Raw genomic sequence first — 25,871 nt, 5'->3', positions numbered from 1 at the left:
CCGGTTCTTTGCCAGGAGGGACAGAGTCTCTTGCCTGCACTGGTGTTGCTTGGATGTAATTAAGGGCTGCAGAGGAGTGAATGAGACCCTAAATTCCTATGTCTGTTGAAATCGATGGAAAGATTCCTATCCATTTCAGTGGTGCTGGAGCAGGCCCACAGTTAATTCTGTTGACGATGTACGGGCGAGAACATAATCCGTCTCCCTCTCCCCCCGCAGTGATGGCTCGCAAAGCCTGATAGGAGTAAAAAGTTGTAAAATCGTACCTTTGTTTTAAAAAAAAAATAAACGAAGTTGGGGGATATGACTGTGAATGCACACAGGGAGCAGAACTGCGGAGTAAGAAGGTACCGTTGTCACATAATTCGCTTTTAAACACTAGAACCATGTGTTAGGTGGTGCTTAGGGCCTGCTGCTTGGGGCTGGATTTTATTCCCTGAACTGCAATTAAGGTCATTTGGATCACAGCTGATTTTGATGGACTGCAGGTTTTTGACCAGGAGTGTCGATGATCAGATGGTTTGTTGTGCTATGAAATTACAAGGGAAAAATTGCAGAGCAGTGGCTTACAAGCTACAGAATTTATTTTTGTGTGTAGTGATTTGTCACTAGAAAGTGAACGGTCCACAAACTGCAGGTCTAGTTAAATGCAAAGTCGTCCTGAAAATAAGGAAGAAGGCCCAGTTCCTTCCATCTATAAATGTACTGTGGTTTTGTTGAGTGTCCCTCACCAGTCTGATGATGAAAATGTTAGAACTGTAACATGCAAAACACGTTCTCCTTTTGATTACGCAGCGTTGCCAATGCTTACGATTTTTACTGCCAGTCTTGTGATTTTTGTTGAAACCCCAGGTACTGGACTCAAGAGACTGCGTGTGAATCTCAGATCTCATTTTTTAAAGAATTACATTTCTAGCCTTCTTGGATATGAAGGTAGTTAGATAATATGAAGCAAGTGCAGCTTAAAGGCTTAGAAATCAGAAGGCAATTGAAAAGAACTTCCAAAATATATTTTGTAAAAAATCTCTTGATTTGTATTTTATGATTTTTTGGGTGTCTGATTCCTGATATTTGAATGCTTGCAATTGGTAATACTGATTGTTAAACAGAAGAGATGGGGTCAAACTGTAAAGTTTGGAACTAGATTCAGATCAAATCTCAAACTTTCCCAGTGTTTGTGGTTGTTTTATATTTTTGTTTCCGGTTTGAGGCATTACAGAGATAGTCCTGACTTGTGATGTTTGGATTACCCAAATCTGAACTTTCCCAACATCTAGGATGTTTGCAGCCTTTTGCCATAACATGGAGGGCGTAAACATTGATGTTAATTGGGTCAGGATTTGACCAGGAAATTTCAGTGGCATTTGGAGCCTCTTTTGCAAAGGTTTTGAGGTTTAGTGGGGGAAAAAAATCTCTCTCTCTTTTACAAATAGCCTCTACTGTAATATTACTTTTTAGCAACCCATAAGAGAAAGCAAGTTGTTATTAATATACACAAGGGCAAGGGATAATGAGGATACAGAGATAAGATACGTAAACATGGCTGAAATGACTGGATTTAACTTCTGTTCAAGAACTACAACATGCATCTGCTAAAACGTAGGACAAGTTTCTGCCCTGGCTGCAACTCAGTGGGGTGTAAGTCAGGGCAAACTTTGGCCCATGCTACTCCACAGACAGAGATGGCCTCAGCTTCCTCTCTTTACTGGGTCATGCGTACAACAGCAGATTGAAAAGAAAGCTGGCTGCAAAGATGTTGATTCTCTAGGACTATCTCTTCAATTTCTACTTTATTATTTATTTGTTTTGAGCTTGCAGCTAGAAGCCCCAGTTAGGGGTCTGTACACACATACAATGAAATGACATTCCCTGTCTCAAACAGCTGTTAAATAAAGGAAAAATAAAAGGTTAAAAAACCCCAAACACACCAGCAACATTAGGGGTCATAATATGCTTGCCTCTGACAACTTTCCCTTTCTTTTTCCTAGGGCTCTTCGTTGACTTATGCGCAGAAGATCGCGGCGTGCAAAGACCCACACGCTGAATACTTTGAAGAAAACATTAATAAATGTTGTAGCAAATGCCCTCCAGGTAATGGATTTAGGTTATTTATGACTGTTACGGTGCAAGGCTAAATCCATCTGGTTTCTGAATAAATGTGGTGCGCCTGCATTATTGAGAGAGCCAGAGGAGCCGCCGATTTTTGAGGCTTTAATGTACTCCCAGCCATGAGACCGTGTATTGTTGATTCTGGGACCATAAGAAAGGTTTACCGCAGGGCCTGGAGCCAGTTGCCTGAATTACTTCTGGCCAGGGCTTACCAAAGGGTGCTCCTGGTTGGCTGAACCTTCGAATGAGTCTGGCGCCAAAGTCTTATCTGGCAGGATTTGGATCCTGTGCCAGGTGCAGTGCGGCCGATTCATCTGTTTCGTGGTGAGGCTTTGGGGTTTCTTGGGAATTTGCTGGGTTCTTAAAAGTGAACAGATGCAGCTTTACCTGCCAATTTTTTGAGCATAATCTTTTTATTTTAAAATATTTGTAAAAATGTATTTCCATACAAGGAAAATAACATATAAAACTAATTTAAACCGCCAGCACCGAATCCTTGCCTCCAGTGTAACATTATTATCCAATGTCAGCCTGAGTACAGTAATAGCAAAAACACTGTTAATCCTGGTCTGGGGTACAATTTAGTATTTACACAATATTATTAGGTACAATCTAGCTCTGGGTAGATTCAGTTATTCTGTAATTGTTCATTATGGAGTCAAGTGCCTTTTTCCTATGAAGCATCTGGTGCTGACTGCTTTCAAAGCCAGAATGCTAGTCCAGTGGTTCTCAAAGCCGGGCCGCTGCTTGTGCAGGGAAAGCCCCGGGCGCGCCGGGCCGGTTTGTTTACCTGCTGCGTCTGCAGGTTCGGCCGATCGCAGCTCCCACTGGCCGCGGTTCGCTGCTCCAAGCCCATGTGGGCTGCAGAAAGGGCGGCCAACACATCCCTCGGCCCGCGCTTCTTCCCGCAGCCCCCATTGGCCTGGAGCGGTGAACCGCGGCCAGCGGGAGCCGCGATTGGCCGAACCTGCAGACGCGGCAGGTAAAAAAACTGGCCTGGCTCGCCAGGGGCTGTCCCTGAACAAGCGGCTGCCCAAGTTTGAGAACCACTGTGCTAGACTACATGGACCACTGGTCTGATTTGCAATGGCATTTCCTATTGTTTCCAGTAATGCCTACTAACAAATGAGGCAAGTTACTAATGTCAGGCCAGGCCTACACCTATTTTCCAATGATATCTAGTAGTGACATCTTCTTGGTAAGTATTTATTGAGCACAGAAAGCTTTCTTTTGGTTGCAGGTGAAGACATTTTAGTTGCTGGTTGTTGTAATTACCCACCAAGTATTTGGATCATATAGATATAAAGCCCAGAGAGAGCTCAGAACTTTGGCGGGTACATTGTCATCAAGGAGACAAGCCACCAGAGTTGTTATTACTCCCCTGGCATTTACCTCACAACTTGCTGAGCAAATGCTCTTTGTCTCTGTAAGTGCAAAGTTCCTGTCACAGAGATTTGGATGATTAAGCAGGAAACAAGCCTCTGCTGAAGCAGCCTGAGTGGCTCGAGTTGACCAAAAATGTCAAGACCGAACGTTTGGGTTTCCGGTGTTAGAAATGCAATGGAGGCAAATGTAATGATTCATAATTAAACCTTCACACTCGGGCAGTAACAGCGATCAAGCTTCAGTGCCACCCTCTCCCCTTTTATTATAATATTTCACAATAACAAGCCCAGGATTTGGACCTATGCAGAGGAAACTGAAAGTCTCTGTAGTTGATATTTGCGAAGTTGAACAGAAGGGTTTTTCATGTTGATGTATAAAAAAGCCCAGCTTTTTAAAGGTCTTATAGTCACTTTTGCCACCCGCATGGCAAAGCCTAGGTGATTTAGGACCCCAGGCCACTTTTTTTCCAAAAGGGATTGAGGCACTTAGGAGTCAAAATCCCATGAGTTGTCAGTGAGATGTAGGTTCCTAAATCAGTAAGGTGTTACAACCCTGAGTGCAGTGGTGTCTCTAAATACCTTTTAAAAATCGGGGCTTAAATCATCAACAGGATGCATGGAGCTGAATTAGAAATTGTAGAGAAAATATATTTGAAAACCAAATATTTGGAAATCATTTCCTGTGTTACTTAACTGCCAGGGCTTGACTTCATGGTTCCCTGTGTCTCCAGTACATGACTAATCCCTAAAATGGAGATTCTCAAAGGTGGGGCCACAACTAGCTATGAAGGCTTTCTTGGCAGGGCCTCATTGTTCCTCTCGTTGAGCAACCATGTCCTCCAGCGTGTTCCTGTATGTCGTGCTCCTATGCCAGATATGGACCGCCTACAGAGCTTCCTTGTGAGCGATACACACCAGATGTGTTCAGTGTCAAATCCTTCAGTCCTCTGCCTGTATGGCTGAGTTTAGCTGAAGTAAGGTACCCTAGAGCCTCGAACTGCCCAGTCAACCACACGCCTCATATGGAACCAGAAGTACACGTTCAGGCAGCAGCAGAGAGAACAAAGCAAATACAGCAGGGTACAGCGTTAAACGTAAATTACTAAAAAAAAAAAATAAAGGGAAAGCTTAAAACAGAGATTTGACACAGAAAGGAAACGTTCTGTGCTTGTTTCATTTTAATTAAGATGGTTAAACGCAGCATTTTTCTTCTGCCTAAACAAGGAGGAGGCCTTGTGGCACCTTAGAGACTGACACATTTATTTGGGCATAAGCTTTTGTGGGCTAAAGCCCACTTCGAGTGAAAAATAAAGTTTCAAAGCTGTATTAAATCAATGCTCAGTCTTACCGCCTCCATTCCTGAAGTGCTGGTAATACTGAGGGTCTACTGTGTGTCACACACAGCGCCACCTAGTGGCTGACTGGTATAATGCAACTTAGCATTTCATTCCATCTCCCTTTAAGTTCTACATTCCTACCATTTTACAAAATTTACACTATCCTACTGGTTTTGAAGTTCAATATGGAACAACTTGTTAAGTGTCTCTGAGTTGTTCTGGGTTTCTAATTACCTGTCCTGAACGCATGGCAACTTTGTCATCTGGCGATTCATTAGCTGCAATGACTGGCTGCGGTCTGTTCGGAGTCCTTGAGTCGTCTTGTTCTGCATCTGCCATCTGTAGAGTTGGCTCTGTTGATGGTTCTTTCTGAGGAACAGACTGTAGATGTCAACAGTTTCTGTTGAACTCTCCACTGTTGGACGGTCTTGATTACATATGATCTGACCTGATTTTTTTTTTTCTTTTCGACAGCTGGAGTTGTCCATTCCCCCTCCCCCCCCGTCCTCCCAGTTTGACGGGAACGCGGTTGCCAGGTTCTAGACTTGGCAGCTCTCTGATGAGAGACATCTGTTATAAAAGGGTTTGCAAGCTCTCTTAGTCTTTTGTTTCCAATTTCACTACCTCTTCATGTCTGGCCACTTTGGAGATAGATTCTTTCCCAAAGTTGGAACAGTAGTTCTGAGCTGTCTTCCCATCAGGAGTTGTGCTGGACTATATGCAGTAGCAGCTCTTGGTGTTGATCTGTAGCTCAGAAAAGCAAGGAATGAATCTTCCCGCTGTAGGATTTTTTTGGCCATCTGTACAGCTCTCTCAGCCTCTCCATTTGCTTGTGGGTAATGTGGGCTGCTAGTAATATGATCAAAATCCTATTTTGTTTGGAATGACTTACATTCTGCTGCAGCGAATTGTGATCCGTTTCCCTTGACGAGTTGTTCTGGACTACCGAAGTGAGCAAAAGTGCCCTTTAGTTTTCGCAACAGCACTGCAACATGTTATGTCTTTCAAGTACGTTATTTATATTGGAAAAATAGTCAACGATGACCAGGTAATGATGTCCTCTGAATTCACATAAATCTGCAGCTAGTCTCTTCCAAGATCTCTCTGGTAGAGGTTGTGTTGTTAAAGGTTCTTTGTGCTGTGTTGGTGTGTTAGTTCTACAATGTTCGCATGCACATACTTCTTTCTTTATCCTTGCTGATGCCCAACCACCGTACCATGTGGTTAGCTGGTTACAGTACTGAATCTAATTACCTGTCCTGAATCCGTAATGTCCTTCATGGATGAGATGTAGGATTTCTCCTTTAATATCGTTTAGAATTATGATGCAATTGCCTTTATTCATGTGTCCATTTGACTTGCTTAATTGTCTATGCACTGCAATGTAGTCTCTCTTGTCATTTCCTTAGCGTCCTTTAGATACTTGGGCGAGCCAGCTCTAATGTAACTTAGAACTTCCTAAACTTGCAGGTCTGCCAAGGTTGGTTTTTGTAGCTGGTGTAGTCTCTTTTCTGATGGTGGTCTGTATGTGTCCATAGCTTCCATGTACGCTGTTACAACATCTTTAAACTCATGGGTAGTTGAGTGCAATGATGCATTCCATGACGAAGCGTTCTGCAACTACCAGATTTTTCTCCAGAACTTATTAGCAATTGGGTTAAATCTCATTAACCTTATCAAAAGATGTTAGCATCTTAATGGTGCTTGATCCAGGACTTTTCCACTGGTGAGGGTTACAGCAGTTTGGATTTGTTTACACTGATGACGAACCATAATCCACACCGGTATCTGCAAAAGTTCTCACGTGTCCATACATTTCCCAGGCACTCCTTTTCAATCGGGGCATATTTTTTCCGCTTCTGTAAGCGTGCAAGAGTAAAATGCAACTGGCTTCCACTCAGAGCCATGTTGTTGCAACAATACTGCACCTAGGCCATGCTGCCTGCATTGGCACTGACCCCCATTGTGTGTTTGTACTCTTCGTAGTACTTGAGAACTGGAGCTGTTGAGATCATTTCTCTTACCTTGTTGAAGGCAATGTCTTGATTTTTTTTTTTCCCCCCCTCCTCCTTCCGGTACCAAGATGCGTTGGATTTTAACACTTCATTCAGTGGCTTTGTCACCGTAGAAAGGTCTTGCAGGTTTCGACTAAGGTAATTTACCACCCCCGGTACATGTTTCTTTCTGGTATGTTCACAGGTGCATTCAGTTCTTGAATTGCTTGTACTTTCTCAGGGCTAGGACTGATTCCATCTTTGTTTGTTGTCTGTCCCAAAAACTCCATTTAGGGTAGGTGAAAAACATGTGTCCAGACTGACTTATTAGTCCGTAGGACTTTGTTGATGGTTTTGTTGTATTCTTCCATCGAAGAGCCGTACATCGAAATACCATCCATGAAAACTACAACTCCATTTGTGTTCATTAACAGTTCTGCCATCTTTCTTTGGAAAATGTCAGGTGCACTGGTAATCCCAAAAGGTCATCTTTTGAAAGCAAAATCTCCCAAAGGGTATGCTAAATGTAGTTGGTTTAGCACAATCTCTGGCTAAAGGGATTTGCCAGAATCCTCTCAAGGCATCCAGCTTGGAGAGTATTGTAGTTCCTTTCACTTTGGAGAGAGAGACATCCAGTGTTGAGAGGATATGTTCTCCCACAACTGCTCCATTAAGTCTTCTAAGTTCCACGCAGATTTGTATTCTCCCATTTTTCTTTATAACTGGTTCCACTGGGGCACACCTTGCTGTTGGCTCAGAGATTGTCTCCATTATGCCAATCTGCTGCGTTCTCATTAACTCAGTTTCCGCTTTATGAAGTAATGGGCTAGGAATCCTGCGAGGTGTATGTACACGCTGTATGGTTCAGCATTGTTTCTTACGGTTATTTGTACTGGATCTCCTTTCAGAAGTCCAGTGTCACCAAATATTCCATCAAGTTCTTCCACCTCTCTCACATGGATGCCATGCTACAGCTGAGAAGGCTGTTGGTCTGTGATCTTTTTGATCACACGCACTCTGAATGCAAAGCTTTTGTCTTGGCTTAAATTCTTTGCTAAATCAGTGCCTTCATATTTTTAAGGTGTTTTGAGATCCTTAAAAGGTACCAAATATTTGTGTTACACAGCATAGATCATCAAACTCTGCCCTGGAGTAAATGTTTGCAACTCCTACTTAAATCAATGGGACTTGAGTACATATATACCTGTGAATCTGTGGTAATTCTAAGATACTTATCAGCTTGGTATCCAAGTGCCATACAAAAATAAGAAGTATCGTAGGTCAGAATTTGGTACAATATATATTGCAATATTTAGGAACAAGAGGATGAGGAGTTGAGGTTGCTGTGGCATTTCTTCGCCCGTATCCTTTAATGTCTCAGTCTCACCATTATTTTAACATCTATGTTGTGGTTATCAAAACTTCATGTTTCCTTTAATCAACCAGCAAACAGGATGATGATGAAGGGAAATCGGTACCACAGCTATGAACGAAACTTACCAGATGCAATTCCTACTGAGTCATTCCAAGCAGACCTTTTCTTTGCTTGTTTTGTAGGTTACCATGTGCTTCAAAGCTGTAATCGCAGTTCTGACACCGAATGCGCGCCGTGTGAGAGAAACACGTATACAGCGCTCTGGAACAGAGCTCGGCGCTGCCTTGGCTGCTCACCCCGCTGCGAAGCCGGTATGCCAGAGTCCTTGCCTGGGAGGCTTATCCCTTTGCCAGCTTTGTTTTGTTTTAGTGATGCTGCAAAGGAAAAGATAGATCTAAATTATGCTCCAGAGGTGAAACTTGCCTCTGTGTTGAGAGCCTACCCAGAGATGCCTGTGCACCTCTTTAAGTCTCACTTCAGCTCTGTTGTGAAGACAGCAGTGGTGCGTGGGCAGCTGCTCAGGGGTGAAGTTCATTCTAGATGAATACCACAATCCAGAAGGAATTTATTGCCTGGAAACGGTACTAGTGGTCTGCTCCTAGGTTTGGTTTGGTTTAACGTGCTTTTCTATCTTCTGAATAATATGGTGGGTTTTGTCTTTCTGTCACCTGGCTATATTCCCAGTGCAAATTTTCATTATACGACAGTTGAAATATAAATAGCATCCTAGAAATCAGCGAGGGAAAAGATTTCTAGGTCACTTATTTATCCCTGTCAGATTTTTTATTCTTAATAATTTGGCATCAGACTGAGATTCCTAGAGACTGAACTTCTCTGCTAGCCACAAAATTGGTACCACATGGTAGCAGCGTCACTTTCTCCTTGCACTGCTCAGTCAATATTGCTAGAACCCTGACTTGAAGGGGCCGCCTGAGCAGGTGAGGGGATACTTCAGGTCCCATGGTCCATTCATTTCTTGGCCTCCAATAATTAGCACCAGCTGTGGGGGTGACTTGTGATGTTCTTGTATTGTTTTTGTTAGTATCATTTGCTCTGTTGTTCAGGCACCAGAAGGATATTCACAGAATCATAGAATATCAGGGTTGGAAGGGACCTCAGGAGGTCATCTAGTCCAACCCCCTGCTCAAAGCAGGACCGATCCCCAACTAAATCATCCCAGCCAGGGCTTTGTCAAGCCTGACCTTAAAAACTTCTAAGGAAGGAGATTCCGCCACCTCCCTAGGTAACGCATTCCAGTGTTTCACCACCCTCCTAGTGAAAAAGTTTTTCCTAATATCTAACCTAAACCTCCCCCACTGCAACTTGAGACCATTACTCCTTGTCCTGTCCTCTTCTACCACTGAGAATAGTCTAGAACCATCCTCTCTGGAACCACCTCTCAGGTAGTTGAAAGCAGCTATCAAATCCCCCCTCATTCTTCTCTTCTGCAGACTAAACAATCCCAGTTCCCTCAGCCTCTCCTCATACGTCATGTGTTCCAGTCCCCTAATCATTTTTGTTGCCCTCCACTGGACTCTTTCCAATTTTTCCACACCCTCCTTGTAGTGTGGGGCCCAATATTGGCTCAATCCATCACAGGGTGCAGTGTGTAACACAACGTAATCACTGGTGACTGTAGATTGGAACAACAGAGTCTGTTCTCCTATTGCATGTGACCCCTAGTAGGGGTAGTGGGAAAAAGTAATGTTCTCATTCACTTCCCTCACAATTAGGAGGGAAGGGAAGCATCCTAAAGAATAAAGGGCCTGGTGCAAAGCTTATGTCAATGGGAGTCATTGATGTCCGTGAGCTTTGGATTAAAGGGGGCAGACAAAACTGGCTAATTGCAGATGTCTGCAGTGTGATCTGTGATCAGGCTCACGTTCAGTCTAGATGGATTGTCCTGTGAGGCTCCAGGTCCCAGCATAGCTCTCAGATACCGTAGTGATGGGCAGGTAGATAGAGACTGATGGGATGCAGTGCTGCTTCGCGATCCACTTGGATGCAGATGAAGCATTGTGTTTTGGGAGCTATAGTCTACATAGGCCTCATCTCCATAATAAAAAATGAGGGCATTTGCAATTTGCTTCATATTATGTGAATGAAGTGCAGCTCTTGGGTCCCTGGCAAGTGGCCAGTATGATCCTTGGGCAAAATGTGGGCAGCCCCTGGCCTGAGCCGATGTCCATAGGACCAAAGCACGAGTGGTGCCCGCAGCTGTTTGCACATTACGCACAGCACATACCACTGGCAGGGGCGCCCAGGGGTCGGGCTGCTGGAAGTATGGCGAGCCCTGGTGCTGCACTAGGATCATCGGAGCAGAGCCTCGAGGCCCCTCCTGAACAGCACTGTGACCCCCAGTGCCACAGGTTTCAAGGCCCCTCACTCAGTCCCCGCCTCCCCCCCACCTCCCAACTTCTGCCCCGGCTGCTCAATGGCAGTGCTGAGGAGAAGCAGCACTGCCCACTCAGGTTTGGCTCCACGGCCCCTCCATCATGATCGGCGGGGCCAAAACCGAGTGAGTGGCATTGCCACCTGGCGCACAGGGGTTGCGGTGCTGATCAGGAAGGGCGGTGGGGCCGCATGCCCGCTCCCAACCTGAGTGGGCCGTGGGGCAGCCGGCGCTTCTCCTCCTTGCCGCTGCTGGGAGGCCAGCTCCTACACCAGGGCTCCTTGCTGCGGGCCTGCCCCGCCTCATCCCACTCCCAGCAACTGCCGAACCCTCAGGACTTGCTCAGTGCAACCTCAAGACCTGCTACAACTATGGGGAGCTGTGGTGAGGTCCCACGCAGGGGATCCAGCCAGGAGAGGGGTGGTGGGGAGCCCTGATGAAGGATGGGGGGAAGGACATGAGGGGGTTCAGCCGTGTGTACCAGGTGAAAAATGTCTGGGGGCTCCCATTCAAAGTACCATGTTAAGTGGTATATTTTCCTCTCACTGTGAGGTATATTTTCAGCTATTCTGGGTCCTGTCCTCTCTTTGTATTGAAAACTGGGTAATCAGAGGCACAAGAGCTTAGGTTTATGGCTGCAGTTCAACTGTGGGAATCCAAATCTAAGTGCAAATTTTGCAAATGCAAATTGCGCCTGTACAAGAGAGGTCACTCTTCAGAAAATGTGTGCGCAAAGGCAAAACCCATTGCAAAACCTTTCCCTTTGAAGAGGAATCTAAGCCTGCTAGTCACCTGCTGCAAAATAATTGACCTTCACTTCCATTCTGTACTAACAGTAGTGAGGACTGTCGCTTTAATTCTTCCTTATGTCGTGACAACTTTCTTTCTTGTTTTTTGGAATTAGGATTAGTGCAGACTCAAGAATGCACAGGAACCCATGACAGAATCTGCAGCTGCTCAGCCAACACTTACTGTACTACAAAACAAAGTCACGGTCGCTGCCTGTTTTGTAAAGCACACAAGACGTGTAGAAAAGGCTATGGCGTTTCCAAACTAGGTAAATTAAGTTTGAGGTGAGCAGGTTCCATGTACAAAGAATTATGGGATGAAGTGTGAGTATTTGTGCGACTTGTCTGCCCATAAAAATAATGGCTGATCAACCCTGCACACTATACATTACAGAAATGTTTTCCTCTGATCTCCTAAATTACTTTCTTAGGTATTTCTAGGGCACCCAACATAACAGTATCTATGCACCAAATACAGCATAAAGAGTCACAATAGAGTTGTCTGGGGGGTGGGGAAAGGATATATGGTCCCCTCTTCGCACAGTTGTGTGTTTCAGTAAAGCTCTCCTTATCTCTCTCCACTCTTTTTGCTTTATTATTTTGCTCTGTTTTGCGATTTGTTCCATATGTGTCACTCATAGAACCACAGAACTGGAAGGGACCTCGAGAGGTCATCTAGCCCAGTCCCCTGCACTCAAGGCAGGACTAAGTACTATCTAGACCATCTCTGACAGGTGTTCGTTTAACCTGCTCTTAAAAATCCCCAATGATGGAGATTCCACAACCTCCCTAGGCAGTTTATTCCAGTGCTTAACCACCCTGACAGCTAGGAAGTTTTTCCTAATGTCCATCCTAAACCTCCTTTGCTGCAATTTAAGCCCATTGCTTCTTGTCCTATCCTCAGAGGTTAAGAAAAACAATTTTTCTTCCTCTTCCTAGTAACAACCTTTTATCGTGTCCCCTCTCAGTCTTCTTTTCCAGACTAAACAAACCCAATATTTTCAATCTTCCCTCACAGGACATGTTTTCTAGACCTTTAATATTTTCATTGCTCTCCTCTGGACTTTTGCCAATTTGTCCACATCCTTCCTGAAATGTGGCGCCCAGAACTGGACACAATACTCCAGTTGAGGCCTAATCAGCACGGAATAAAGTGGAAGAATTACTTCTTGTGTCTTGCTTACAATACTCCTGCTAATACATCCCAGAATGATGTTTGCTTTTTATGCAACAGCGTCACACTGTTGACTCATATTTAGCTTGTGGTCCACTATGACCCCCAGTTCCCTTTCCTCAGTACTCCTTCCTAGGCAGTCATTTCTCATTTTGTATGTGTGCAACTGATTGTTCCTTCCTAAGTGGAGTACTTTGCATTTGTCCTTATTTAATTTCATCCTCTTTACTTCAGACCATTTCTCCAGTTTGTCCAGATCATTTTGAATTTTAATAGTCTCCTTCAAAGCATTTGCAACCCCTCCCAGCTTAATATTATCCACAGACTTTGTAAGTGTACTCTATATGCCATTCTCTAAGTCATTGATGAAGACATTGAACAGAACCGGACCCAGAACTGATCCCTGCAGGACCCCACTCGTTATGCCCTTTCAGCATGACTGTGAACCACTGATAACTACTCTCTGGGAACGGTTTTCCAAACCAGTTTTGCACCCACCTTATAGTAGCTCCATCTAGATTGCATTTCCCTAATTTGTTTATGAGAAGGTCATGCGAGACAGTATCAAAAGCTTTACTAAAGTCAAGATATATCACATCTACCGCTTCCTCCCCCCCCCTCCCCAAGGCTTGTTACCCAGTCAAAGAAAGCTATTAGGTTGGTTTGACACGATTTGTTTTTGACAAATCCATGCTGACTGTTACTTATCACCTTCTTATCTTCTAGATGTTTGCAAATTGATTGCTTAATTATTTGTTCAATTATCTTTCCAGTTACAGAAGTTAAGCTGACGGGGCTGTAATTCCCAGGGTTGTTCTTATTTCCATTTTTATAGATGGGCACTATATTTGCCCTTTTCCAGTCTTCTGGAATCTCTTCTGTCTTCCATGACTTTTCAAAGATAATTGCTAATGGCTCAGATATATCTCCTCAGTCAGCTCCTTGAGTAATCTAGGATTTCATCAGGCCCTGGTGACTTGAAGACATCTAACTTGTCTAAGTAATTTTCAACTTGTTCTTTCCCTATTTTAGCCTTTTCTAATCCTACCTCATTTTCACTGGTATTCACTATGTTACACATCCAGTCGCCACAAACCTTCTTTGTGGAAACCGAAACCTGTCCACATTTTCTGTTTATCATAGTGTGCAGTGGGCCACCACAAGTGAATTTCACCCTGCTGTAGATGGTACTGCATTTTCCAAGGACCCTATGACAGTGTAGCTGTCTCAGGATGGCTTAAAAATCTCAGAACAGGTGGATTTATTTCTGCAGTCCTGTTTTCAGTGGGAGTTCTTCCTGAATAAGGGTGGAGTAAAAATGACAATATTGTCACCCATCAGTAAAATGCAGCCACATCTTGGGTGGAAGATGGCACTCACAACAGTTGTTACCATGGTAATGTGCACTTTATAAATAAATGTATCTGCAAAGCAACCCTACCCTGTGGTTCAGGACAAAAGGTGACGAATACCTAACATGATAAAAAATTCAGGGGAAATTTTAGATGAGCAGACTGTAATTACTGAGGAGAAGTAATATGGCCAGGACTCTGGGGCTAACACACTTTATTTTGTCAAAGCTTCTGTGGGATCTTTAATGAACCCAACCTGAGAGATGGCACATCCAACAGCATAGTGCCCCTAAAACCATATTGGATATTTTATTTTTCTTTTAGGGTGAAGTTCATCGCTATGCAGAGGGCCAGCTTAAGGCCTATTAATTACTTAAGTCCTGTTTTGAATGATTAAGTGATATGTGAGCCTTGTGCTGTCTCTGCCCAGGGAAGAAATTTCATTCTTAATGATCGAAACATTAATGTTTCTAGAATGGAGACATTCATTATTTTTAATAGTGGCTTGCACTATAGTGCCTTCGGTGTCTGCTGTGTATTGCTGCGGGCTGTATTGTTTTAAGTGGCCTTGAAGTGTGACTGTGGGATGTAGTATGACTCTTAAAGTGTACGTTCCCCAGCAGCTTTGTGTTGCAGAGCTTTCGTTTCATTCTGTAATCTTCCTTCCTCATGCCACGCAGTGGAAAAAGCTTGTTGTTATGATCCTGTCTCTACTTGCGAAATACGTGTTCTCCGTTTCGGTCATTCATGCTTGCTGAACGTTGTTCGGATTGCATCAAGGTTTAGACTGTATTTTAAATTTTGTGCCTACCTCAATTGGCCCCAGAATGGTGGTGAATGTACTGATGTGAAGAAAAAGCATCATACCCAGAGGCTGCTGGGGAAGGGGGACTAATTTTTTATGGCTGCCAAATGCTGCAGTCCTTACTCAAGTAAAACTCTGTTGACTGGGTTAGGAGTTTTGCCTGATTAAGGTTTGGCAAAGACTGCAGGGTTTGGCTTTTAATGCCGTGTTTTAACTGTTCCAGTTGATTCCAAGTAACCCTTTGAAAAATACCATAGCCCTCAAGGGCATAGAGATGACAGCCCAGTTAATCTTTCCTTCTGTATCTGGGATTCTGTCTTTTTTTCTTTTTGTCCTTATCAAGAGCAGCATGTGGGATGCTTGGCTGGGAGGCTGTCAAAGCTTGCGCTTTTGTTTACTGTCTTCGTAACATTTCCAGGATCTGTATGACCAACTAGAACTTTATGATTCATTTGGCGTTTCTCAACAAGTGACTAACTGGCAACATTTGGAAATATATATTTAAAGGAACGGACGTTACGAATACAGACTGTTCCCCCTGCCCCCCCGGCACTTTTTCAGATGAAGACTCCTCAACTGCCTCCTGCAAACCACACAGAGTGTAAGTCACCGATTTGCCCTTTCTAATTTAACAAAACATCAGGCTGTAATTGTGTCCGGGGGGTGGTTTTGTTTTTAAACCCTCCTCTTGTTTCTTGCAGCTGTCAGTCAGTGTCTGTTGAAGGAAGTAGCACAAGTGACACAGTCTGCAGTGATTCCGAGGTAGACATTGCTGTCATAGCAACATCTCCTCCTCATGCCACCATGCCCAGCACTGGCCAGCTTACAGCAGAAAGCTCCGTTTTTGGAACCAAAGAAATAAAAACCAAAGCTGTCCATCAAGTCCCTTCTCCTGATGTCTCTCAGACCATTGGTGAGCTATTGCTTAAGTTCACTTTTTTTTTTCTGTTCAGGAAGTGAGGGGATGCATACGTGTTTCTTTACTGATCGCTTATGAAATCATTTGCAAATGCAAACTCACAATGCTTGCATTCCATTGGATGAGTTCAAAAAGCCTTGCTTGGACTGGTTTGTACATCTCCCCCTCCCCCCCCCCCCCCCAAAAAAAAAAAAAAAAAAAGTACCCAGCTCTAGTACATGGCAAATTTCCTCCGGGGCCCAGGGCCAGATTATGAGAGATGCAGCCCAGGAGGAGCAAGTGCAAAGGTATAATGTCTAGAATCTGGGTCGCTATAGGGCCAAAATGGCCTCTGGCTCAACAAGCCTCCTGGGAGTCATTCTGATGTATGGCAGTCTTAGCCAGGTTGCCTCTGTGCAGCACAGCATCTCCATAGTATTGAACACTGTGGGGATGCTATCTCCTTCTCCTGGCATACCTTTTATGCTGAGGCCTGTGTGTATAAGGGGCAACATAGGGTTCCTTATGTCAGCCCTATGCTTCTCCTGCACCTGGGGAATTCTCCTCTTGGCCTAGTGTGGCTCTCTGATGGGTGGTGTGTGGGCCAGAATCGATCCCTCCACAGTGTGTGGGCCAGAATCCATTCCATAGTTTTCAAAACTATGGGAAAGTCCAATTTAATGAGGCAAGTGAGATCAAAATAAGATCTTTTGTATCTATCAACCAAAACCAACGCTCACTATTAAACTTAGATGCATAACTGATTTGTGTGATATTTAAATTTATAGCAAAGGAGAACAAAAAAAAATAAAAATCACCAGTTTTTACCAGTACAGCTTAGTTTTGTCGGCCAAATTATTTCTCTTTTGTTTTCTGTAGGTATAATAGTAGGATTGACGTTTCTAGCACTCATCGTATTTGCAGGGGTTGCCTGTTTCATAGTTTATAGAAAAAAAGGTAAGATTCATGGAGTGAAAATAACACATGAAATTAAATGAATAATAAACTTAGATATAGAAATGCTAGTCTCCTATCCACAATATTCAATATGTATTTGGGGTGAAATTTTTCCCTGCATGGAAGGCTGGCATGAGACCTGTGCACTGCTGAAGCCTCATATAATCCCTCGTATCTGAGACACGGGCCTATAAGCCTCCAGCGTTCCCATGAAGTCAAGCACCTGTGCAACAAAAACTCCCACTGCAGTTTGTAAAGTGTTTTGTGCTTCATAATAGAATTACACAACATTATTAATTGTTATTTTACTTAATTATTATGGCCATGACTTTGATTGTGATCAGCACTCTTTGTCCTTTCCGCTAGAGTGCGCTGATTATTTAATTCAATTGATTTTTGAGAATCCCCTTTGTCCACTGCATCTGTCCCAGACTCTAGGCACATTGCAGAGTGAATATAAAGCAAATGTTTGATAACATTTTAAAACAGGGTACACAGCCAGGTCTGCTCCACCCACAGATGATACAAGAACAAAATAAAATGCAGACTCTTGCAGACCACATCTCCCCGTTCAGTTAAAGTGCAGCTCTTTGTAATTGCTAGTACTTGGTGTTTTGTTTTTAATTGTCACTTTCTTTTCTCACTTGCACCATGATTTGGTTCTTGTCCAATTGAAGCTCCAGATTTGGTGAGTATCCGTTCTTTCCTTCTTCACTGCCGCCTCTTTTCATTCATTAATGTTTTATAAATTCATGCAAGATCAATATCTGTTAAAAATATAATAAAAATGAATAGCTGAAAAATATAGCTGGAGAGATAAGGGGATGGGTTGCCCCCTGAACAAGTTAGAGCCTCAGATGCAACAGTTTGCAATGGCCTCGTAGTGGTCAGTATGCCAGTGGGGTCACCAGGAGATCGCTAAAGGTTTCTTCAGGCCCCTAAGTACAGACCTAGGACATAAAGGGTCAGACCATCACCTGGTGTAAATTGTTGTGGCTCCATTGACATCAGTGAAACTATGCCAGTCGACAACAGTTGCGGATCTGACCCAACCAGTGAAATAAAGCCCCAGGCTTTATTTCAACCTAATATCTTCTTTTCTTGTTAAAAGTCTCACAAAGTTTGACCTTTTTGCCATTTACTGTAACCGTCCCAACCCTTCTTGTGTCCTCAGAAGCAGCCTGACAAAAGGCAACGAGATGCAGGAGCACAGAGCACCAGTGGTCCTCAGCAGGAGGAGCAGCACCTCTTAGAAACTCCTGGGTCAAGCAGCAGCTCTTTGGACAACACAGCTTCAAGAATCAGTGGAATAAGTATTAAGAACACAGAAAAGAAAGAAACAGAGAGAACTCAGCAGAGACGTATGACCTCAGAAGGTTGTAATCATCACGGTGGAGCCAGGCCCAGCTCTGCAAGCTCAGGTAAGAGTCTATCGAAAGGTGAACACCAGAGCCCTCCAGGATTTTATTATCATTATTTTTTTGACATAGAGCGTGCCACAAATGTCAATAGAATGTTAAGTTACAAGACAAGTGGTGGGAGTGTGTGGAGACAGCTGATGAGAAGGAGGGAGGAGTGACTGCTTGAAGAAATAGGAAAAATCATGGAGCATGTCCTCAAGGAATCAATTCTGAAGCACTTAGAGGAGAGGAAAGTGATCAGGAACAGTAGGCATGGATTCACCAAGGGCAAGTCATGCCTGACTAACCTAATTGCCTTCTATGATGAGATAACTAGTTCTGTGGACGAAGGGAAAGCAGTGGACATGTTATTCCTCGACTTTAGCAAAGCTTTTGACACGGTCTCCCACAGTATTCTTGTCAGCAAGTTAAAGAAGTATGGGCTGGATGGATGCACTACAAGGTGGGTAGAAAGTTGGCTAAATTGTCGGGCTCAACGGGTAGTGATCAATGGCTCCATGTCTAGTTGGCAGCCGGTATCTAGCGGAGTGCCCCAAGGGTCGGTCCTGGGGCCGGTTTTGTTCAATATCTTCATAAATGATCTGGAGGATGGTGTGGATTGCACTCTCAGCAAATTTGCGGATGATACTAAACTGGGAGGAGTGGTAGATACGCTGGAGGGTAGGGATAGAATACAGAGGGACCTAGTCAAATTGGAGGATTGGGCCAAAAGAAATCTGATGAGGTTCAATAAGGATAAGTGCAGGGTCCTGCACTTAGGACGGAAGAACCCAATGCACAGCTACAGTCTAGGGACCGAATGGCTAGGCAGCAGTTCTGCAGAGAAGGACCTAGGGGTGACAGTGGACGAGAAGCTGGATATGAGTCAGCAGTGTGCCCTTGTTGCCAAGAAGGCCAATGGCCTTTTGGGATGTATAAGTAGGGGCATTGCCAGCAGATTGAGGGACGTGATCGTTCCCCTCTATTCGACATTGGTGAAGCCTCATCTGGAGTACTGTGTCCAGTTTTGGGCCCCACACTACAAGAAGGATGTGGAGACATTGGAAAGAGTCCAGCGGAGGGCAACAAAAATTATTAGGGGTCTGGAACACATGACTTATGAGGAGAGGCTGAGGGAACTGGGATTGTTTAGTCTACGGAAGAGAAGAATGAGGGGGGATTTGATAGCTGCTTTCAACTACCTGAAAGGTGGATCCAAAGAGGATGGTTCTAGACTATTCTCAGTGGTAGATGAGGACAGGACAAGGAGTAATGGTCTCAAGTTGCAGTGGGGGAGATTTAGGTTGGATATTAGGAAAAACGTTTTCACTAGGAGGGTGGTGAAACACTGGAATACGTTACCTAGGGAGGTGGTGGAATCCCCTTCCTTAGAAGTTTTTAAGGTCAGGCTTGACAAAGCCCTGGCTGGGATGATTTAGTTGGGATTGGTCCTGCTCTGGGCAGGGGGTTGGACTAGATGACCTCCAGAGGTCCCTACCAGCTCTGATATTTTATGATTCTATGATTGGGAGACTAGCGATGCTGGACGGGTGTGGACAGAATGTTGTAGGCTGTTGCCCCTTTGGCCTGAGCAGTTAGCCAATATCTGGGGCCCTTGCAGGTTTGTTTCTGTTAGGAAGAGAAATTGATGATATGAGCCAGTGTTTTCTTTGATGCAATCCTGTTTGTTGATGAAGAATGTACATAAAGTCCTGTCTCCCTGAACACACTAGGACCAAACAATAGGCAGTTTCCTTGTTCACTATTTTCAAGTCTGCCCCTTCAGCCATTTCCGTGCCCAACAAGTTCTGTCCCTGTTCCCTCTCAGGGCCATGCTCACAGCCGCTTCCCTCACTGTCTGAAGCTGTGTGTGTGTGTGTGTGTGTGTATGTATGTATGTTTAGGAGAAAGCCAGCAATCAATATTCTAGCAGGGAACCCCTCAGATCACATGGCTTAGCTAAGAGACTAACCAATTTATTTGAGCATAAGCTTTCGTGAGCTACAGCTCACTTCATCGGATGCATACTGTGGAAACTGCAGAAGACATTATGTACACAGAGACCATGAAACAATACCTCCTCCCATCCCGCTCTCCTGCTGGTAATAGCTTATCTAAAGTGACCACTCTCTTTACAATGTGCATGATAATCAAGGTGGGCCATTTCCAGCATAAATCCAAGTTTAACCAGAATGTCTGGGGGGGGTGGGGGAGTAGGAAAAAACAAGGGGAAATAGGCCTATTTCCCCTTGTTTTTTCCTACTCCCCCCTCCCCCCCAGACATTCAGGTTAAACTTGGATTTATGCTGGAAATGGCCCACCTTGATTATCATGCACATTGTAAGGAGAGTGGTCAGTTTGGATGAGCTATTGCCAGCAGGAGAGTGAGTTTGTGTGTGTGGTTTTTGGAAGAAAAAAAAAGGGGGGGGGTGAGAACCTGGATTTGTGCTGGAAATGGCCCACCTTGATTATCATACACATTGTAAGGAGAGTGATCACTTTAGATAAGCTATTACCAGCAGGAGAGTGGGGTGGGAGGAGGTATTGTTTCATGGTCTCTGTGTATATAATGTCTTCTGCAGTTTCCACAGTATGCATCCGATGAAGTGAGCTGTAGCTCACGAAAGCTTATGCTCAAATAAATTGGTTAGTCTCTAAGGTGCCACAAGTATTCCTTTTCTTTTTGCGAATACAGACTAACACGGCTGTTACTCTGAAACATGGCTTAGCTAATCAGGCTTTGCCATGTGGCCTAGTGCCTTGGGTGGTAGCCTCCTATTGTTTCCAGCTATCACTACATAAAGAGACATTTAATTGCTCCTTCCATTTAGCTTGAAAGAAGGGGGCCCATTAGCTTTTAACCATGTCCTTGGTTGTTTATATGTCAAAGTGCGGCTTTTTGGCAGCCGTTAACATCTTCCAGAAAAAACACAGGCAAAGGGGGCAGCATAATTGTAAGTATTAAACTAAGAGTGGGAAAAGGAGACAAGGGGGCAATAAAGGAAGAAAACTGGGAAGAGTGTAGGGAATGAGATGGGGAGTAAGGAGAAAAAAAAAAGTCAACAAATATCCAGGGAGTCAAAAATGATCCAATGACTCTGAATGGTTTTTGTTGCCCCAATGTCTTTACGGATTACATCCAAAGAATCCATGTTAAAAGAATGTTAAGGTTGCAAGGGCAAGCACTCAACAGTTAGAAAATTCCAGAATTAAGGTTGCTTGTGCAGAATTAAGGTTTCTGTAACCTAATTATTGAAAACAGCTGGACTTTCTTAGCTGAAATTTTCCCCAAAAATTCAGCCTGGGGCAGACACTTGGCATAAAAATTTTAGTCCAGACAGGTCAAGTTTGGCAAAGCTATAAGCCACTGAAAACAGGCGCTTATAGTGGAAAGTGTTTTGGTAACCTTAACTCTAGGGGTATGTCTACATAGCAATTTAACACTCTCGGCTGATCTGTGCCAGCTGACTTGGGTTTAGGAACTGTTTAACTGCTGTGTAGCTGTACAGGCTGGGACTGCAGCCCGGGCTCTAGGACCCTGCAAGGTGGGAAGGTCCCAGAGCTCGGGTGGAGCCTGAACATCTCCACTGCAATTAAGCAGACTCTTAGCTTGAGCCCTGCAAGTCTAATTCAACTGGCTTGGGCCAGCCTCGGGTATTTAGTTGCAGTGTAGACGTACCCTAACTGGTGCTACCAACTCTGCCTATAGTAAGAGAAGGAAGGAGATTTCATCTACTTAGTTTGTTTTATAACTTATAATTGTTTCTTAAGTCATTAAACTGGATAAAGAATCTTATCATCCTGCTGTAGGTTTCACTCTTCCACTTTTAATTTGTTTTGTTTTCTGTTTGTTTCACAGAGCATTCTGGTAGTGGAGGAACGCAGGTGAATGTAACTTGTATTGTTAACGTGTGTAATTCAAACCACAACCCACAATTTCCAGAACCGACCACTTCAACCACTACGGATTATGAAAATGTTCCCTACTGCACTCCAACAGAGGAAGAAATTCCCCTTTCTAAAGAAGAAAACCCCTTGAAAAGAGAATCTGAAATTCAAATCTCAGTGGAAGCTGCAGATAGTTTGCCTCCAAGCTTACCATTTCCAGAAGAAAAGCCATTTCCTCTTAGTGTTCAAGATGCAGGGATGAAAAATAGCTAAAGAAGATGACAGATCAGATACTGACCAATAAAACTCTAAGCAGCTTCTGATCTGCTAAAATAAACAATGCGTTAAGAATAGCATTCTTACGGAGACTTAAAATCTAAAATGTATCTAGATATGGAGGGATGCAGAGCCTTTTAAAAATGTTTTAACCCTCTGATATGTAATGGCTTTAAAAGTTGAAGGAAGTTCTTTGCAGAAGTCAGTGTTATTTTTAAAAGCATTCTTTTTCTTTTCAATTTAGTAGTTTGTTTATCCATCAAATTGTCACATGCAAGCTTCCTTCTGTCATGTATTTACCACGTGTCTTGATCCTGGCCAAGAGGGATCTCCTCTGCAGCTGAAAAGGAAGTGTATTCAGTCTTCGTGCTTGTTCAGTCATTGACCTATCTGCTGAGTCTGCCTCCAGGATGCCATTTAGGGATAATGATGGGATTTTTGATTCACGCATCCCATTGGCTAAGAACTGGACTAAGACCAGCGTTCCATGAGAAATGAGTTGATGACCAGCCATCCAATGCTATTGATTTAGCCACATGTTTTTATGGCATCAAATTATACCATTTCCCATCTGATCCACCCACCTCTCAAAATATTCACTTTTTTTTAAGGGAGGTATGCTTCAGATCTTTCCTTCTGTCCTTGATATTTTTTGCTGCTGTTTTCTCTCTTTCTCTCTCATACCGTGGAGGCATATCTGTTCTCTAAGATTTGTGTGTATTGGAGGGTAAAATCTTCTACATGAGCTTTTATACTAGATTACAACTATTCTATTCAACAATAGCAAAAAATGCACTTATTTTTGTCAGCTGTACATATTTAATATATTTTTTAAAAAAGAAAATATATATAAGTAGAACTTGTTACATTGAAGTAGGTAATTGTCATCTTTGTGCCATGGTTGATTCTTACGTCGTTTCTTGAGGTCTGTGAGAGAGAACTATGTGTGCCAAATGTTTTCCTCTACGTTTCAATTAATAATGGTGAAGACCCAGGCAAATAGGTGTCTCATACAGCTCATCCTGGTTGACCCCAGGAAACGGTGAAAGGCTGAATGAAATGAAACCTCAGAACCACAAAATCAGCTGTTCGGGATTATGTTATCCTCTAGTAGATTGTACTCCCTACTGACAATTAATGGAGACTTTTCTTTAGCGCTGGTGACAGAAGTCTGTGCTTTTGAAGCTCAGGTTCTGGGATTGTACTTTTCATGATCATGTTGCACATGTGTGTTTTCACCAGCAACTGTGGTGTCTGCATTCAAACAAATTTGTTACAAAATGCCTGAGTAAGATTCAGGCAAAGTCAAACTGGAGTCTGAATTCTGTCCTTATTAAAACACCAGCAAATCCTATTGGAGCTGCTCAAGAGTAACAGAAAGCCAAATTTATTCCGGAGGCTTTAGGCTGAAGAAGAATGCCTTTACGTAGCATTCATTCAACAGCTGCTGAAGAGCAAGTATGCTTTACACTTTCACCTAAACTTTCAGGATTATCCTTTGTGGCTGTGGAGGTTAGAGGTGAAACATGCTGAAGTATATTTTAACTTGTATTTGAGAGTATGCTCTGAAATGACTTAGCATATGGAAACTCTGAAATTTATCCAAAACCACAGAATTTACGCTTACATAGGACTTGATTGTACAGCAGGCTGTTTCCAGCAATGTGCTGAACATCTGTATCTGTTGCTCATCACTTCCAAGAACTGGGTCCGTATTGAAACAGCAGCCCAAAGGAAAAATCAGGGGTTCAACCATGGCAGTTAATTTTATGGGCTCTTCATATTATTCAGCTGCATGGTGGAAGAAAAATCCTATGTATTCATGTAGATAATAGTGAAGCATTTTTAAAATCTGTTCATAGATGTGTATAAAAAAGTAAAAATCTGTTTTTATTTTTATAATTTATGTATGACTTGAACTTTCCTGTTCTTTCTATTAAACAAAATGCCTTTGCATTTTCTTTGTTTTAAAAAAATTAAAAAACCTACCATTTGTTGATTTCATTTGCATCCCCTTAATTTCTGTATCCAAAACATTACTTTTGGCTCTTTTTTATCATTATTGCCTAATTCAAGCAGGTTTGATCAGGTTCAGTCTCATGTACCACTTTCTAAATGTTGGCACTAGTTTAAAATTAAGTTAGGATGTAGTAAAAAGCCATTCATCTTGAATTTCAGAGATGAGTGAAGCCGCGATCCTACAATCTGCTCTGTGCCCTATTCCTATGAATTCCCATTGACTTCAGTGGTGGATGTGTGTAGGTGGGTGGAACTCATTGCAGGATGAGGGGCCTTAGTGATTATATAAAAAGATAGTGTATGGAGTGGTACACAAAAATCCCAGTGTCCTGTACTGCATGTAAACAGGCCTATATAAATATTTATTACATCCAACCCTTGATGACTGACCTACAAAGAGGCTGCAAACCCTTATGCTACTGGCACCTAGTGGAGGATCTCCTTTTATCGCAGTGGTTCTCAAACTTTTGTACTGGTGACCCCTTTTACATAGCAAGCCTCTGTGTGTGTGGACCCCCCACCCCCATAAGTTGAAAATGCATTTTGATATATTTAACACCATTATAAATGCTGGAGGTGAAGCGGGGTTTGGAGTGGAGGCTGACAGTCTGCAACCCATGTAATAACCTCGTGACCCCCTGAAGGCTCCCGCCCCCAGTTTGAGAACCTGTTTTATCTCCTGTTGGAGAGGTCTGTGGTTTTACAGGTTGAAGAACCAGAATTCTATTTCCTGCTTCTCACAACACTGATATACAGAAAGTTGTCCCTCTGTATATGGCCAGAACAGAGTGCTACAAAGGGTCACTGCCCCTGTAAGACTGATTTACCTGTAAATTACTTAGGAGTGTCATAAAGAGTGACTTACTGTATTTTATCTGAAATTGAAATTTATTTTCAGGAGTTACCAGTCAGGCTATGGGTTACTCTTTTAAGATTCAGTCCTGCAAAGTGCGGAGCAATATCGCCTGATTCAGTAAAGTACGTTTAACTATAGGCTCACGAGCAGTCTCACTGAAAATAGTGGGAGTGTCTGTTGTCTTCAGCAGGCATTGAATAATTCTCTTAGTGTCTGGGGGATGATGGAGGAAATATCCTTTCACCATGAAGCCATGCTAAAGTAGGGTTTCAACCATTATTAGATATTAACTTTTTGTTTCATTGAGGAAACATTTATTATGTCTAAAACACGTGCTTTATGTGGCATCTATTAGCTCATGACCATTATCAAATCAAAGGCTATTAAGGAACATTTTATCATACTGAAAATGTTTTGAAGCAAAAAGCATAGTTTCACACACTTTTTAAATTGTATCACATTGTGTGGTGGCCTCCCTTACAAATAAAATTTACCCTGCATTTTCCATAGGTATCCTTTGTCCTTGAAATGTAGGTGGTTCCGCTGGTACACTCATTGATGAACATTTCTATTACACACACACAATGATATACTCACGTGATATGGGTATATGCCTCTGGTACATACTTAGTGGTTGTACTGGGTGTGTTCCTATTGTGTGGGTGTGCAGCTCCTACCAGAGTTGCTGCCTCTTGTGATTTAATCATAAGTCTTGCAATATGTATTAATTTTCTCTAATGTGCCAGCTGCTGGAGTCATAGAACTGGAAGGGACCTCGAGAAGTCATCTAGTCCAGTCCTTGCACTCAAGGCAGGACTAGGTATTATCTAGACCATCCCTACAGGTGTTTGTCCCACCTGCTCTTA

At 43.2% G+C, this 25,871-nt stretch overlaps 1 protein-coding gene across 1 annotated transcript in view; it reads left to right on the top strand.

Moving 5' to 3' along the window:
- Positions 1 to 24,129, top strand: part of TNFRSF1B (TNF receptor superfamily member 1B) — a 41,981-nt gene extending 17,852 nt beyond the window's left edge. The window contains exons 2-10 of the mRNA XM_048825302.2: positions 1,989 to 2,091; positions 8,383 to 8,511; positions 11,497 to 11,649; positions 15,219 to 15,312; positions 15,413 to 15,624; positions 16,489 to 16,566; positions 17,244 to 17,254; positions 17,741 to 17,987; positions 21,826 to 24,129. Of these exons, the coding sequence (XP_048681259.2) occupies positions 1,989 to 2,091; positions 8,383 to 8,511; positions 11,497 to 11,649; positions 15,219 to 15,312; positions 15,413 to 15,624; positions 16,489 to 16,566; positions 17,244 to 17,254; positions 17,741 to 17,987; positions 21,826 to 22,127 (1,329 nt within the window). The 3' untranslated portion in view covers positions 22,128 to 24,129. The remainder of the gene's footprint in view (positions 1 to 1,988; positions 2,092 to 8,382; positions 8,512 to 11,496; positions 11,650 to 15,218; positions 15,313 to 15,412; positions 15,625 to 16,488; positions 16,567 to 17,243; positions 17,255 to 17,740; positions 17,988 to 21,825) is intronic.
- Positions 24,130 to 25,871: the final 1,742 nt, after the last annotated feature.

The sequence above is a fragment of the Caretta caretta genome, chromosome 18 (genome assembly GCF_965140235.1).
Source record: "Caretta caretta isolate rCarCar2 chromosome 18, rCarCar1.hap1, whole genome shotgun sequence".
NCBI lineage: Eukaryota > Metazoa > Chordata > Testudines > Cheloniidae > Caretta > Caretta caretta.
This window is presented reverse-complemented; position numbering and strand designations above follow the sequence as displayed.